Source organism: Taudactylus pleione, unplaced genomic scaffold (genome assembly GCF_031769625.1).
Source record: "Taudactylus pleione unplaced genomic scaffold, aTauple2 ptg000178l, whole genome shotgun sequence".
NCBI classification, from domain to species: Eukaryota; Metazoa; Chordata; class Amphibia; order Anura; family Myobatrachidae; genus Taudactylus; species Taudactylus pleione.
Genome location: NW_028284580.1, coordinates 6,245,801 through 6,261,677, shown reverse-complemented (window position 1 = coordinate 6,261,677; position 15,877 = coordinate 6,245,801). Strand labels below are relative to the sequence as shown.

Here is a 15,877-nt window from a genome sequence, read left to right as displayed (position 1 = left end):
GCCGATGGCTGCGACCAATGGTTATCTGATGCTGCGTCTTTGGACATAGCGCTCGGATCTGCGATGATGGCAGGAGGCGTCTTTTGTCCTTAGATGCCGCCTGCGATATTAGCATTTTAGCTGTACATTATTGCACCGGTACAAACCATCCTGGATTGATCCATTCGTATCAGACCACGTTATCAGGGAATGGGGTGTTTCTGGGTGGTAACTGGGTGATGACCATGCAATCGCACTGAACTCTTCAGTCTCATGGGAGTTACAGTATATGGTAAAGTCATGTTGGCTGAGTTACTTGCTGGGTGCGAACAGAGATGGAATGTCTGTAACAGACGGATCTTTTGCATTCAGGATGGGGCTGTCCAGCAATCACCTAATAATTTGCACTAGGCCAGGTATCTTTTAAAAAGTGTCCGGATTATAGACAGGGCAGAATGGGTGGTCACCCAGGCACACCCACACATTGAGGTCCCTTACACTCCTGCAAACATTTCCCCGACCCAGCCCACTCTGCACACTCCCTGGCTTTCTGCTAGCGGCATAGCAATGTACCACATCACATCCGCGGTACTGCTGGGAGTTGATTTCCAGCAGTGCCACGGACATAATGTAATATGCTGCAACGTTGCCTGTCAGTGGAGAGTCCGGATTCTGAGACAAGGTAAGGGGCACCTGGGGCAGCATGGAGCATCTCCCTCTGGCGGAGCAGGGCCTAAATGATGGCAGCCCTGGTCCGCCTCCTGTGCTTGTGTGAGGGACTGTCAGCAGTGGTGCTCACGTAGCCGGCTCATCACAGACAGCGGGTAGAGAGGACAGGCCTGGGCCCAGGCTGTGCAGTAGGCACAGTAGCAGCTGTGGGGGTGTCATCAATTTTATAGGTGAGGGCCCCACAAACCATAATCTAGCCCTGTCAAAAGTTGACTCGTTCTACAAGTACATACGCTAAGGCACTGTGCCAGTGAGTACTGTACATCTCTGTTTCAGTTTCTTAAAATAATAGGTAAAGCAGCTTAAACAGTAACGCAAATCCTTTTTTTGGTTGGTGGAAGGAGCGATTCAGCTCTAGGATTGCACAGACATTGCTCTTATGCTTGCAAGTGAATTCATCTTTTTGTGCATGAATGCTGGGGCCAATTATGTCACTATCCAAACTCAGAAATGCTAAAAATGTAGACCAAAAAGCACACTGCTGGTTTAACTCCAGCCCTTTGTGAAACAAATGCATGAAAAGGACAAAATAAAATGTGATTGTCTATACAAACCCTCCAATGCAGGAGATGACAGCATTTCCAGAATAATTTAGTGAGAATATCCATTATAAGAAATAAGCTCAAACTGCAAAGACGAGAAGAAAGTAAGTTCCTCCCTGCCAACAAGGTCCGTATAGCCAACAGGGTGCTTCCAGCCAACTACCAGCAAACAAAAAGCCCAATATTGCATATCAGGAGGATTAAAGCCTTGTTTACAGTGTGGTAGACTTGGGGTGTGCATCGCCCACTTTTCGTGTTTTGGTTTTGGATCTGGATCTTTCTTTCTGTTTTGGATAAACCAATCATTTCAGCGCCAGGGTCTGCCACACAACTGTGGCTGAAATGATTGGTTCATTTGAGCCCCCACAAAACAAGCTGGCAATTAATCTGTCCCTGCACAAACTGGCTCTACAGAAGCAAGTTGTCGTCCTCATCCACCGATTCCTCTCCCTCTTCAGTGTTGTTTTCATCCTCACAGAGTATTAATTCGTCCCCGCTGGAATCCACCACCACAGGTCCCTCTCACTGGTGGGGGGCAACTTAGGTAAAATAGAGCCAGTTTGTACAAGGACCTCCAAATTGCCTCTTTTTCCTGCCAGGACAGGTACAGACTGTCTGACATGCCTACTTGGATGCTGTCACCGATGTAATCCTCCACCATTCTGTCAATGGTGACAGTATCATATGCAGTGACAGTAGATATGTCAGAGATTGTTGGTAGGTCTTTCAGTCTGGACCAGATGTCCAAACTTGGTCGTGTCTGCCCTGCATCACCGCCAGCGGGTTGCTTAGGATACCTAAGTTGTTTCTTGGCAGCCCCAGTTGCGGGAGAAAATGAAGAAGGGGCTTCAGCTGACAGTGTTTTCACCAGCAGGTCTTTGCACCTCTGCAGGCTAGTGTTAGCTGGAAAGAGAGACACCACATAGGCTTTAAACCTAGGATCGAGCACAGTGGCCAAAATGTAGTGGTCTGATTTCAACAGATTGACCACCCTCGAATCCTGGCAAAGCGAATGAAGGGCTTCATCCACAAGTCCCACATACTGAGTGGAATCGCTCCGTCTTAGCTCCTCCTTCACTTTCTCCAGCTGCTTCTGCAAAAGCCTGATGAGGGGAATGACCTGACTCAAGCTGGCAGTGTCTGAACTGACTTCACGTGTGGAAAGTTCAAAGGGCTGGAGAACCTTGCACAACACGGAAATCATTCTCCACTGCGCTTGAGTCAGGTACATACCCCCTCCTTTGCCTATGTCATAGGTTGATGTATAGGCCTGAATGGCCTTTTGCTGCTCCTCCATCCTCTGAAGCATATAGAGGGTTGAGTTCCACCGCGTTACAACCTCTTGCTTCAAGTGATGGCAGGGCAGATTCAAGAGTGTTTGCTGGCGCTCCAGTCTTCAGCACGCAGTAGCTGAATGGCAAAAGTGGCCCGAAATTTTTTGGGCCACCGAAAGAGTCTTCTGCATGGCCCTGTCATTTTTTTTAAAATTCTGCACCACCAAATTTATTGTGTGAGCAAAACATGAGATGTGCTGGAATTTGCCCAAATGTAATGCCCGCACAATATTGGTGGTGTTGTCAGATATCACAAATCCCCAGGAGAGTCTAAGTGTGGTAAGCAATTGGGCAATGATTTCCCTCAGTTTGTCTAAGAGGTTGTTGGCGGTGTGCCTCTTACTGAAACTGGTGATACACAGCGTAGCCTGCCTTGGAACAAGCTGACGTTTCTGAGATGCTGCTACTGGTGACGCTGCTGTTGTTGCTGCGTAAGGCGATACATCTACCCAGTGGGCTGTCACAGTCATATAGTCCTTAGTCTGCCCTGTTCCACTTGTACACATATCCGTGGTTAAATGGACATTGGGTACAACCGCATTTTTTAGGACACTGAGGACACTTTGTCTGACGTCGCTGTACATTCTCGGTATCGCCTGCCTAGTGAAGTGGAATCTAGATGGGATTTGGTACCAGGGACACACTACCTCCATCAATTGTCTAAATCCCACTGCACTAATGGCGGATTCCAGATGCACATCTTAAGGTGCCCACACACATACCGATGTGCTCACGATCCGATTTCTTGTCCAATTTCCTCATGAACTTCCACGGGAGCTCCCTTGCCGTTGTGATCACGATTTTGGAAAAAAGACACCCAATCTGTTTTATGATCTCACCATCTATCGGATCGTACGCATCGTGAGATTGGCCATAACAAATCGTGAGTTAAAAAAACAAAAAAACAGGCTCTTGACTATTGGTGGGAAATTTAAATAGCCATACCAATGGGAGGGGCTATCTAGTGAGTATAAAAAGCAGGCATCCTTTAAAATCTGTGTACATTCTGCTCTGCTACTAGATGAGGCTAGGTGTATTCCTGCTGAATCCTGTACATTGCTACTGTGCTCTTTGTATTTGGCTTGCCTTTTACAAAGTTTATTCTACCTGCAAGTGTGTGCTACCTACCTGCATTCTATCCTGTTCCTGAATTCTGTACTGATCCATCCCTATCGGTATAGAGTGTCGGTCGCTGAAGCCTGTGTCCGAGAGATTAGGAAGAGGGCCCAGCGAAGAAGGACGAGAGCATGCTGGACCAAGGAGTGGCTTCTACAAAGGGATACCTGCTCTCACATGTCCCTGCTGATGGAGATCAAGGAGAACAACCCGGATGACTATCGGAACTACCTGTGCATGGATAACGCCACCTTCCAGGAATTGCTGCATCTGGCAACCCCCCACACCCAGAGACAGGACACAAGGTGTAAAGAAATTTATTTTTTTTTTTTTTTGCTCAACAAAGCACAAAATAGCCTTCATTTAGTACAATGTGCACTGACCTGCAGGCAACTGAAAGTGTGCAGTAAACTGTGTGCAATATCCTTTTTTTATAACAATTTTACAAAAGAACATTATCACCAAATTTTATGAATCCCAATAGTTAGCCGGCTGTATGTGATAGGGTGGGTAAGACGCCAGTTTGAACAGGCCAATACACACATGGCACAAGTACACATTGTGACCCCGGCTTCCAGCAATGTGTACTTGTGCCATGTGCGTAGGGACCTTGTCCAAATGGCGTCATCACCACCCTATCCCATGCAGCAAGCACCGATGGGAATTCATAAAATTTGGTGATATTAAAAGCGACAAAATTTACATCTCTGTATATTGGGGAGACTCATCCGCTGCATCCAGCAGAGCATTATACAAGGTTGTGCTGGTGCTTGGGGTGCTTGGTGGGGGAGTAATATCTAACTGGGCAGGGGGGGGTGGACATACCTATTTGGGGCAGGGGAAAATAGCATTGGGTCTCCTATGTATGTAGAATTGGAGACATTTTTGCTCATACAGCGACTCAACAGGTTGTAGTTTAACCTGAGAACATTTCTTTGGATATCTGTATCCATAGTTCTCAATGTGCTGTTCACATGAGCTGTGAAATCATCTATTGCATCTGGGGGTTTCTGCAGCAGCCGTTCTGCATTTTGGAAAAAATTGTCCTCTCGTTCTGTAAGGTTTTCCTTTCTCCCCTGTTTTTTTTTTCTTTTTTTGCGGTTGTTGTGAAGTAGATGAGGGTCCAGGTGGAAGTGGAGTTTCCACTTGTGTGGTATTCTCCGGCTCACTGTCACCACCGAGCAGACTGAGGTCCGGTGTGGATGCTAAATCAGGGTCTTGGCTGGGAGTCAATATAGGAAAAAAAGAAAAAAAAAATTATTATAGTCATGTTTTAACCCCTTTTTTACTATTTTTACAGTTTCTTAACACCGTGGACCAGCATCGCGGAAGATTTTGAACAACGTTGGAATTTCCCTAACTGCGGAGGAGCCATCGATGGGAAACACATCCGCATCAACCCACCTGCCAACACCGGATCATATTACTACAACTACAAAGGATTCTTCAGCATCGTTCTCATGGCAGTGGTGAATGCCAACTACGAATTTCTGTTTGTAGATGTCGGCAAGAATGGCCATGCTTTGCATGGTGGGTTCTTCAAAAAGACGGCTTTCTACCAGAGACTCGCCACCAAAACCCTCAACTTGCCCTCACTGGACCAGACAAAGCACGGCCTAAATTACGTTTTCGTCGCAGACGAGGCTTTTGCATTACATGAACATGTGATGAAGCCATTTGCGCAGAGGGGCCTGACCAGAGAGAAGAGGATCTACAACTACCATCTATCCTGGGCTCGGCGAATTGTGGAAAATGCGTTTGGAATAATGAGCAACCGCTTCCGCATTTCCCACACCACCATCAATCTACGTGTGGAGAAGATAGACTGGGTCGTGATGGCATGCTGTGTGCTGCACGACTTTCTGCGAAGAAAATCTACTCAACGAGGACCAGTCCCAGCTAGACCAGAAGATGTAGGACCCCTGGAGGACATTGAACATTTGACATCTGTGTCTGCACCACCAATTACAACAACATCCAAGAAGTGAGGGAGGAGTACATGACCTATTTTAATGGACCAGGTGCTGTACCATTGCAGGAGGACTGCCTGTGAACTACTGACTAAATTGGCCATTTGGGATTTAACAACAAAAACATTAAGGATTTTGGTTTAAACTGTGTCACTACTTACCAAGACTTCTGCAATCTCCTCTTCTCCCTCACGCTCAGTCATCAAGATGATAGATTCCCTTTGATCACTGATGAATGACATCATATGGTTGTACCACATCGCAGGAATATATATTTCATCTGTGCCCGCTTCTGATTTTTTGGAGTCATCCATCTTCTTTTTTTCTTTGATGTACACTGTCCTGAGATTTTTAATCTTTTGCCTTACAGTTTTCAGGTCTGCATCAGCAATTTACTTTTTCGTATACTCCAAAAGTACCTCTAGTGCAGGCCAACTTGTGCGACTTGTTGTGGTACTTCCGAGAACTGATCTTCCACAGACATTCTTTCGAGTGCAGGATTTCAAGGAATCCTGTAACTAATTCACGTTCACTATCCATGGACATTATCTATGAAGAAGAGAAAAAAGGACATTTAAATATTTGTGTATATAGTTTTGTTAAATTTAATGTTGTTATAGTTAACATTTTTGATGTTTTAATATTTTCTTTTTTACAGGTTTTTAAAGGTTTGTTATGGTATTGTAAGCATGTTTTCTTTTACAGGAATGTCATGTGTTAATTTCTTGGTAATATAATGTTTTTCTTTGTTTGACAGAATGGGTCTTCCACCTTTGGGCCTGTCGCTGTTGTAGAACTACAGATCCCAGAATGCCCTAAAAACAGTTTTAACATGCTGTTATTTCCCAAGGGTGGGTGGCAGGTCATCCTGGGATCTGTAGTTCCACAACAGCTGGAGACTGAAAGGTAGAAGACCCCAGCTGTAAATAATGTGTGTTTTTAAATGTAATGTATGGTGATAATTTTGTTAAATACGTGTTTATTTATTTATTTTTTTGTTATATTACTTAAAATGTATTTTTATTTTATCTGTATTGAATTGATTTCTAAACATGTTTATTATTAATATAATATATTATTTCAATATGAATAATTTTCCTGGAATGTATTTGTTAATCTTGATTAAATATTTTTGTCTATTAATTTAAAAAAAAATTGATTGGTTTTTTAATTAATTATTAGGTGGCCCCATGACGTGGTTAGGTAGGGGGCACACATTGGTGGGCAGTAGGAGCTTAATGTATGACCCAGCCACCGCCCGCCTCAATACGGCGGGTGGTGGCTGCCTCATGCATTTATTACCAGGGGGCACACATTGGTGGCCAGTGGGAGCTTAAATGCATGACCCAGCCACCACCCACCTCAATACGGTGGGCGGTGGCTGGGTTATGCATTTATTACCTGGGGACACACATTGGTGGGCAGTGGGAGCTTAATGCATGACCCAGCCACTGCCCGCCTCAATACGGCGGGCGGTGTCTGGGTCATGCATTTAATACCTGGGGGCACACATTGGTGGGCAGTGGGGGAGCACATATTGGTGGTCAGTGTGGTTGCATTTAAACTATACAAATACTCACCAAACTTCCAACAAAACAAGACTTCCAGTGTGCAGGCTTCCAAAGTGCGTCTATCATCCTTCATACACGATGCTGCACAAGATGGCGATGGGACGTGCACAGGAAGCTGTCAATCAAATTCCGCGTTGTGCGATGAATCGTATGATTCGTCGTGAGGGGGAAAAACCCTCACGATCGGCTTCCGTCGTGTTCCAGGTTGGCTAATCTGCCCTACAGCACAGATCAGAGGATGCGAGGCATCGGCATCGTGCTCGTGAGTATTAACTCACGATTTGTACTTTTATTACCCGATTTGTTGTCACGATTCGTCGAAATCGGCCAAATTGGATGAAAAGTCGGTATGTGTGTGGGCACCTTAACACCAACATAGCTGTAAAGGCCTCACTAATCCACTTTGCAACAGGATTACTACTGTCGTACTTCATCCTCCTTGCAAAGGACTGTTGGACGGTCAATTGCTTAGTAAAACAAGTAGTGGTGTTCCAACTTCTTCTCTGGGATGATGAACGACTCCCAGCAGCAACAGCAGCAGCAGCAGCAGTAGGCGTAGCAATGCAGGATCCTCCAGAGGAATCCCTGATAGGAGAGGAGTCAGTTATGCCAGTGTCATGGCCCTGCAGGACTAATTCCGATCTTGATTGAGGAGGAAATTGAGGAGAAGGGAGTTGCTGGTGTGGTTTGCAGGTGCTTGGATACAACAGGACAAAGGGATTTAGGTGTCACTGGACTGCTTACGGTCTTAGCCACAGTTTCTGAACTTGACAGTGACATTTTATGAACGCGCTGCTGGTGACGTATAAGGGAGGATGTTCCTAGGTGGTTAAGGTCCTTACCCCTACTTATTACACCTTTAAATAAGCTACATATGGCAAGACAGTTGTTGTCCGGATTTGGAAAGAAATAATTCCAGACCAAAGAGGTGGATTTTTTGGTCTTCTTCCCAGGCATGACGATGGGCTTTTTCATCCCACGGACAACAACTGTCTCCTCCTGTGCCTGATTTAAACAAACCACATCACCATCAGAATCCTCCTCGTCAACTTCCTCCTCAGCGCCAGCTACACCAATATCCTCATCCTGTTGTACTTCAAAAGTGACATCTTCAATTTGAATATCAGCAACTGGACTGCGGGTGCTCCTTCCAGCACTTGCAGAGGGCGTGCCAATGGTGAAAGGAGCCACCTCTTCCCGTCCAGTGTTGGGAAGGTTAGGCATCGCAACCGCCGACACACTTGGACTCTCCTTGGAGATTTGTGATATCTTCTTAGAATGCACAGTTTTTTGCTGTGCTTTTGCCAGCTTAACTATTTTCACTTTTGTAGCAGGAGGAGGAGGACGTCATGTGAAGCTGAACCACTAGTCATGAACATAGGCCAAGGCCTTAGCCGTTCCTTGCCACTCCGTGTCATAAATGGCATATTGGCAAGTTTACATTTCTCCTCAGATGATTTAAATTTATTTTTTTGGATCATTTTACTGAACTTTGGCTTTTTGGATTTTATATGCCCTCTACTATGACATTGGGCATCAGCCTTGGCAGACGACGTTGATGGCTTTTCATCGTTTATGTCATGACTAGTGGCAGCAGCTTCAGCACTAGGAGGAAGTGGTTCTTGATCTTTCTCTATTTTATCCTCCAAATTTTTGTCCTCCATTATTTTTATGGAGTGCATTATTTTTATGGAGTGAATAACCCCTGTAAAAATTATTTGGATAAATTAAATCACCCCTTTTTATTTGGAGACTGGAGTGAATACACAACACACCACACAGGGCAGCCCCTGTAAAAATATTTAGATGAATTAAATCACCCCTTTTTATTTGGAGTGAATATACGCAGGGCACAGGGCAGCATACCCCTATACCACACAGGGCAGCCCTGTAAAAATTATTTGGATGAATTAAATAACCCCTGTAAAAATTATTTGAATCAATTAAATCACCCCTTTTTATTTGGAGACTGGAGTGAATACACAGCACACCACACAGGGCAGCCCCTGTAAAAATTATTTGGATGAAATAAATAACCCCTGTAAAAATTATTTGGATTAATTAAATCACCCCTTTTTGTTTGGAGTGAATATACACAGGGCACAGTGCAGCGTACCCCTACCCCACACTATTTAAATGAATTAAATAACCCCTGTAAAAATTATTTGGGTGAATTAAATCACCCCTTTTTATTTTGAGACTGGAGTGAATACACAGCACAGGGCACTGTAGCCCTACACCACACAGGGCAGCCCCTGTAAAAATTGTTTGAATTGAATATACAGCACAGGACAGCACCACTGGACTGATACAGCAGAGCAGGTCACCCCCAGACTGATACAGCAGCACAGCACCACTGGACTGGACTGATACAGCAGAGCAGGTCACCCCGAGACTCATACAGAAACACAGCACCACTGGACTGGACTGATACAGCAGAGCATGTACCCCCAGACTGATACAGCAGAGCAAGTCACCATGCCACACCACTTTCCCACAGACACTAGAGAGACACGTCCTTCACTACCCTTTCCAGGGCTGGAGTGAAGATGGCGGGGGGGGGAGGCGCGAAATGTGCAAAGTCCGGGTCTCGCGAGAATCCGACACCAGGATGATGACGTTTTGCCTTGTTCCGGGTACCGAGTCTGGCGGGAAAACCGGAGCCGGACTCGGTTCCCGGCTCGGATTGGGGGGGTTCGGATTTTCACCCACTCATCCCTAGTATATACATATATCAATGACAGCCACCTACCAGAGAGAGCATTTCATGTCACATAACATGTCACACGCCACAGGGTATTTAAGGCCTGATTCAGAGTTGTACACTAAGCCGATGTTTTCCCAGTTGAGCGATTATCATTAAACCGCGCACGCTTCTGATTCACACTGCGCATGCGTCAAGGACCATTACTGTAGTGTGACTGACAGTCGGTAACACCCCCCTCAATCAGCAGTGTTTGACAAACAGCAGCACCTCCCTTCCTGCGTGGCTGCAGAGCAGCCATTAACCTCCATGGAAGCAGGAGCCGCTGCTCCTGGAAGCAAGCCGCAGCTACTGCAGTGTCCAGCCGACGGCACCCCACCTCCTCCTTCCAGCTGTTGCTGTGTCCCGATCATTGTGGCCAGTACAGAAGGGATACCTGGCACACTATAACAGTGTGGGGGCTGTCAAAGTCAAATAATTGGTTATGATTATTATCTGACGATATAGTTGTCTATAGTCGGATGACTTGTTACGAGGATGCTACTTTGCGTCGCGCAATCCAATGCGCACAAATGCGAATCCATCACACCCATACACAGATGCACATATGCGAATGCATACATGTAAAAGGGTTCCCACACCATATAGTTAATAACCAGTGCTATTAAAGGTTTTGTTAACTAATAAATTACGATGTAATATGTACTTAAAAGAGATCTAAGGTTCAGAATACAGTGGACATGTCATGTTTGGTATCATACTAAATCCCTGTTTATTTGCAGACATCCGTTTCTATCGGCAAAGGATTTGCATCTTGCGTTCGCTAGTTATAGATTATAGGGAGTTATTGGTTAGAATGCTATTACTTGTATGCAGTGTCTGTAGCCAGTATTAACCAGTTGTTCGTCAGGAAGCTACACAAAGAGACCGTTGGAGGACTGAGCCATGCCCCTAATGACACCGTATGAACTAACCAATGACCAGATTATCCAGAAGCAAGAACCAATGGAAACCTGTTAATTAGTCTCTTTGTTAACTCAGAAACCTGTAAGGTATATAAGCTGTGTCCCGATCCCAGTGTAAGGAACATCTTCTATGCGATGCAGGCTTCTGGATTGATGACTGTATACTGGGACCAGTGTGCAAGCGTAAGTATCGGCTGAACTATTTTCATTGCTTTTTACTCTAGTTGTTAAATCTTACATCGTGTTACTTTTTGCATAAATAACTTTTTGTGCTTTGGAACCACACGATTGGACTGGAAAGCAATTCTTGCAGCGCTAAATAGCGACTAGCGACTGTTAGGATTTAATAAGGCAGTGCCATGGCAGGATGACTTTAATAAATAAAAAAATAATGCCAACATTACTGTTGAACATTCTGCATTGTGCGTGTCTTGTGTTTCCACTTACCAAATCAATGTTTCAACTTTCTCCCACATGTTCCTTCTCATCTTTGTGTGGTTTCCCCCAGGTGCCTTGTTTCCTTCCACAGGTTGGGTACACGATCCCAGCACATGCAATGCCAACATTCAGAATCCTGGCGCTGTAATCCTGACAGTGGAAATCCTGATGTATGCAGGTAAGTATCCTAACCCTAACTCACCTTTCTTGTAGCTTAACTCTAACTTTTCCAAAGTCAAACCCCAACCCTCCCCCCACCGCAGCCTAACCCCAACCCTTTCCCCCGCAGCCTAACCCCAACCCTTTCCCCCGCAGCCTAACCCCAACTCTACCCCCCCACAGCCTAACCCCAACTCTACCCCCCCGCAGCCTAACCCCAACTCTACCCCCCTGCAGCCTATACCTTACCCTCCCCTTAGTACATAACCATAACCCTAACCCCTAAACCTAACCCTAACCCCTAACCCTAACCCCTAAACCTAACCCTGATTCTGACTCCTGTCGGGAATTCAGGTGCCGGGATTCTGAGCAGTGGCAATGTGTGCTCCTGGATGTTGACTACATTCCCCCGCACAGTCTAAAAACTCAGGGCCGGATTACAGCTTGTGGCGGGCAACTAAGCCAGGGCAACTAAGTTGTGGGGGCCCCTACCAATAAAATTACCCTCAGAGGCAGGAAAGGAGAGTGAGAGAAAGCATGAGAGAGAGTGGAAAAGATAGAGAGAGGGAGGAGGAGAGGGAGAGAAGGTGGGAGAGAGAGGGAGGGGGAGAGAGACAGAGGGAGAGAGCACGAGCACACACGCACTGACACTAGTAGTGTCACACTACCTGTTTTTGTTTTAGGCTTCAGTTCCAGCATCAGGTTTCTCATGGGGGCGGGCATGTCACGGCATTAAGCCCAGCCCCCCCCATACACCCGCAAATCACAGCAATGTGCCAGCGAGGGGGCGGGGCTTTGATAGGCAGCCACGGACCTGCCACTCAATGTAGAAGCAGAGACAAAGCTTTCTTTGTCAGTCTCAACTCAAGTAACAAGCCAAAACGAGCCGAAGATCCAGAGTGGCACGGTTCAGGGCAATGCTTGGTACAGTGTGGGGGCCCGCAATGTGCGGGGGGGCCCTGGGTGACTGCCCCGTCTGCCCTGCCTATAATCCATCCCTGCAAAAACCTACTATATATTAGTGTGTTTGTGGGGTGGGAAATTAAGACCGTACCATCCCCAGGGCTTAAGCACGTCTTGCTGTGCTGTAAGGGAAAGGCAGCTTGCTAAAGGTGAACTCCTCAAGTTGTAAAGGTCTTATCTCTCTACTTCTACTGCCCTAATATAAACCTTATGTTATCTAAGAATAATGTTACAAAAGGAATACAATAAAATAAGCATATAATAAAATTCAGTTATGAAATGTAGTGAATTGAAACCACTAAAATCACCAATGATGTTTATTTAATTGGTAAGATGTTAATTTGATAAGTGGCCGATGGTGTTATTGGACAATGCAACAAGGTGACGGCCTCGGCCCAAGCAGATCTTTTCATCACCTTCTATGGGCACATTCCAGATGGATGACAGAACGTGCGCTACAACAAGCTGTAGTCTTGATCTAAAGGGAATTAAAAGAGCGTTTCACATCATCAATTCATAGGAAGAATTAAACATTTCTGTTTTAACAGTAGTGAGAATACTCTAAGTATAACAGCAATGAAAGAGAAATTGTAACCAGAATACAATTCCCCAAAGAATCTAATGAAAAATGTATAATGACAAAGTGTAAGCAATGATAGTGTCAGTCATGTACAAAAAGTAATTTGTATCCCTTTTACTTTGTAATCCAATGGGATTGTGTTATACAGTATATGGAATCCACAAGAAAATATCTTTAATTTGTAATTTAATGGGATCTTCTTAAAGATTTAAAATGTATTTGCCTTAAAAATTATCTACAGGAAAATCTTTTTAATTGGTAGTCACATTATTTTGTATTGGTACCCTTCTAATGTGTAATCCGCAAGAAATAAACAAAACAGTGGAAGGCACTAACAGTTCCGCTCAGACTTTCTCTGCAGAATAACTATGAGCTGGGTACTCAACCAATTACAAGTGGTTTCCTATACTAGCTGTTGTGATTGGTGGACTGTGAGGGGAGTCATAGGGATTCTTTGCTATAACCAAACATCAGTACAGATTAAATGAATCTCTGCTGACATGGGGAAAAAAATAATAATTAGCAATGCTATGAGGCTCCATTCCTGTCAATTCATTTCAGTTTCCTATTGATTTCAATAGAGTTTCTATGTGTAGCACACAACTCCATTGACAGGAATGGGAAAAATACAGCACAATGTTGGTATAACCAATAGCATATACAGATGCAGGGTCAAAGGATATCTACCCAGCCTCTTGTCTTATTGTCCCACCCCACCTCCACTGATGAACCTGAATAAAGTGTAGATGATAAATTAATAACCCATCTTTGAAGCCTGTTTAATGCACAAACTTTTAATTTGGATATCTACTATAAACGAGCTATCAGATTATGGGACTGTTTTATACAACACATACCTAATTGAGTATCTGATTTATATGATGGCCAGTATACTAAGCAGACCCCAAGCTGGTGGCTACCAGATTGGGGTCTGCTTAGTATACTGGCCACCAGATTGGGGTCTGCTTAGTATACTGGTCACCAGATTGGGGTCTGTTTAGTATACTGGTCACCAGATTGGGGTCTTCTTAGTATACTGGTCACCAGATTGGGGTCTGCTTAGTATGCTGGCCACCAGATTGGGGTCTGCTTAGTATGCTGGCCACCAGATTGGGGTCTGCTTAGTATGCTGGCCACCAGATTGGGGTCTGCTTAGTATGCTGGCCACCAGATTGGGGTCTGCTTAGTATGCTGACCACCAGATTGGGGTCTGCTTAGTATGCTGACCACCAGATTGGGGTCTGCTTAGTATACTGGTCACCAGATTGGGGTCTGCTTAGTATACTGGCCACCAGATTGGGGTCTGCTTAGTATACTGGCCACCAGATTGGGGTCTGCTTAGTATACTGGCCACCAGATTGGGGTCTGCTTAGTATACTGGCCACCAGATTGGGGTCTGCTTAATATACTGGCCACCAGATTGGGGTCTGCTTAGCATAAAGGCCAACAGATTGGGGTCTGCTTAGTATACTGACCACCAGATTGGGGTCTGCTTATTATATAGGCCACCAGATTGGGGTCTGCTTAGTATACTGTAATTGCATTGCACATCCTAATATATTTACAGTTGTGGATAACTTAATATCAGCAATATATATGTGACTGAGAATTTTTAAATGAAGGGGTCCTGCATAGTACTGACCAGAATGGACTCTTTTTAGTATAGTAGCCAAAAGGATGGAGGGCCCTGCTAGTGAGAGCTTACATTCAAAAGGGAAAAGATTGAAGTAGTGGCACAAGGGGGTGACATGAAGAGGGTAAGGATTTGGGGAGGATGTGGGAAGGGTAATTACTCTCATATCCTCAAGGGCAATATTAATGAAATAGAAATAAAAGAGCATATTTTACTACAAGGATAGCTTCATTCTAAATCATTATAATGCATGACTAGATGATTATGTTCACATTTCTTAGTTTTATATATGTAGCTTATCTAATGGACCTCTCCACTGCTGAACACAATATATGTAAAACTGACAATTATTTTTATTTCATTTACAACTATAATGGACTATGGCCCTCATTCAGAGCCGGACGCTCTGAGCAGAGCGCACGCTCTGAATGAGGGCCGTCCTCCATAAAAATGGAGCGTCCTCCTGGACGCTCGTATAGCTGTGGGTCACCACCCACAGCACATACAAGCGTGCAGGATGATGGTCGCGATGGTCTTGACCATCGCGACCATCGCCAGTGCGACCAGAAGCCTGTGGTCGGGGTTTTCGACCACAAGCCCTGGAGTGATTTTGGCTCTATCAGAGCCAAAATCACTCCCACTGACATCACTAGTGATGTCAGTGGGGCCGGCTTCTGACGGTAGGCGTTCCCTTGGGAACGCCTCCGTCTGGCAGCAACGCCCCCGGCACGCCCACCAAAGAGGGCGTGCTGTCAATCAACATCGACAGCACGCCCCCTTTGATCAGACACAACGAGCGAAGGAAAGTCCTTCGCTCGTCGCGTCTGGCGCATGCGCACGACGGAGCTCCCTCCGTCGTGCGCATGCACAGTGCACACCATCGACCCACTTGCGAGCGGACAGCCGCTTGCGGGGGGGTCTGAATGAGGCCCTATGTTCCTGCCAGGTCATTTCCATTACAAGAAACTTATTTTTCCTTACACCAAATTGTGTATAAATTATGATACACAAGGAGTAATATGAGATGCAAATGTCAGTGTATTAAGAAATATATTGGTATGACAAAGAGATGTATAAATAGGATATAGTTTAAATCCCGACAGTCGGGATGCCAGGACTTAGAATCCTGGTGCCGGCATACCTATGGTAAGTAGTGGGGTTAGGGTTAGGCACTAGGGGGGTTAGGGGTTAGAC

General features: G+C 45.2%; 1 protein-coding gene across 2 annotated transcripts in view; it reads right to left on the bottom strand.

The window, feature by feature from the left end:
• Positions 1-12,804: 12,804 nt before the first annotated feature.
• Positions 12,805-15,877, bottom strand: part of LOC148520038 (kinesin-like protein KIF19) — a 38,743-nt gene continuing 35,670 nt past the window's right edge. For both annotated transcript variants that reach the window (XR_015878880.1, XM_088475800.1), the window contains one exon: positions 12,805-12,948. Coding sequence is in view for 1 of the 2 variants with exons in the window: in XM_088475800.1 (XP_088331926.1) it covers positions 12,807-12,948 (142 nt within the window). In the remaining variant the exon portion in view is untranslated. The remainder of the gene's footprint in view (positions 12,949-15,877) is intronic.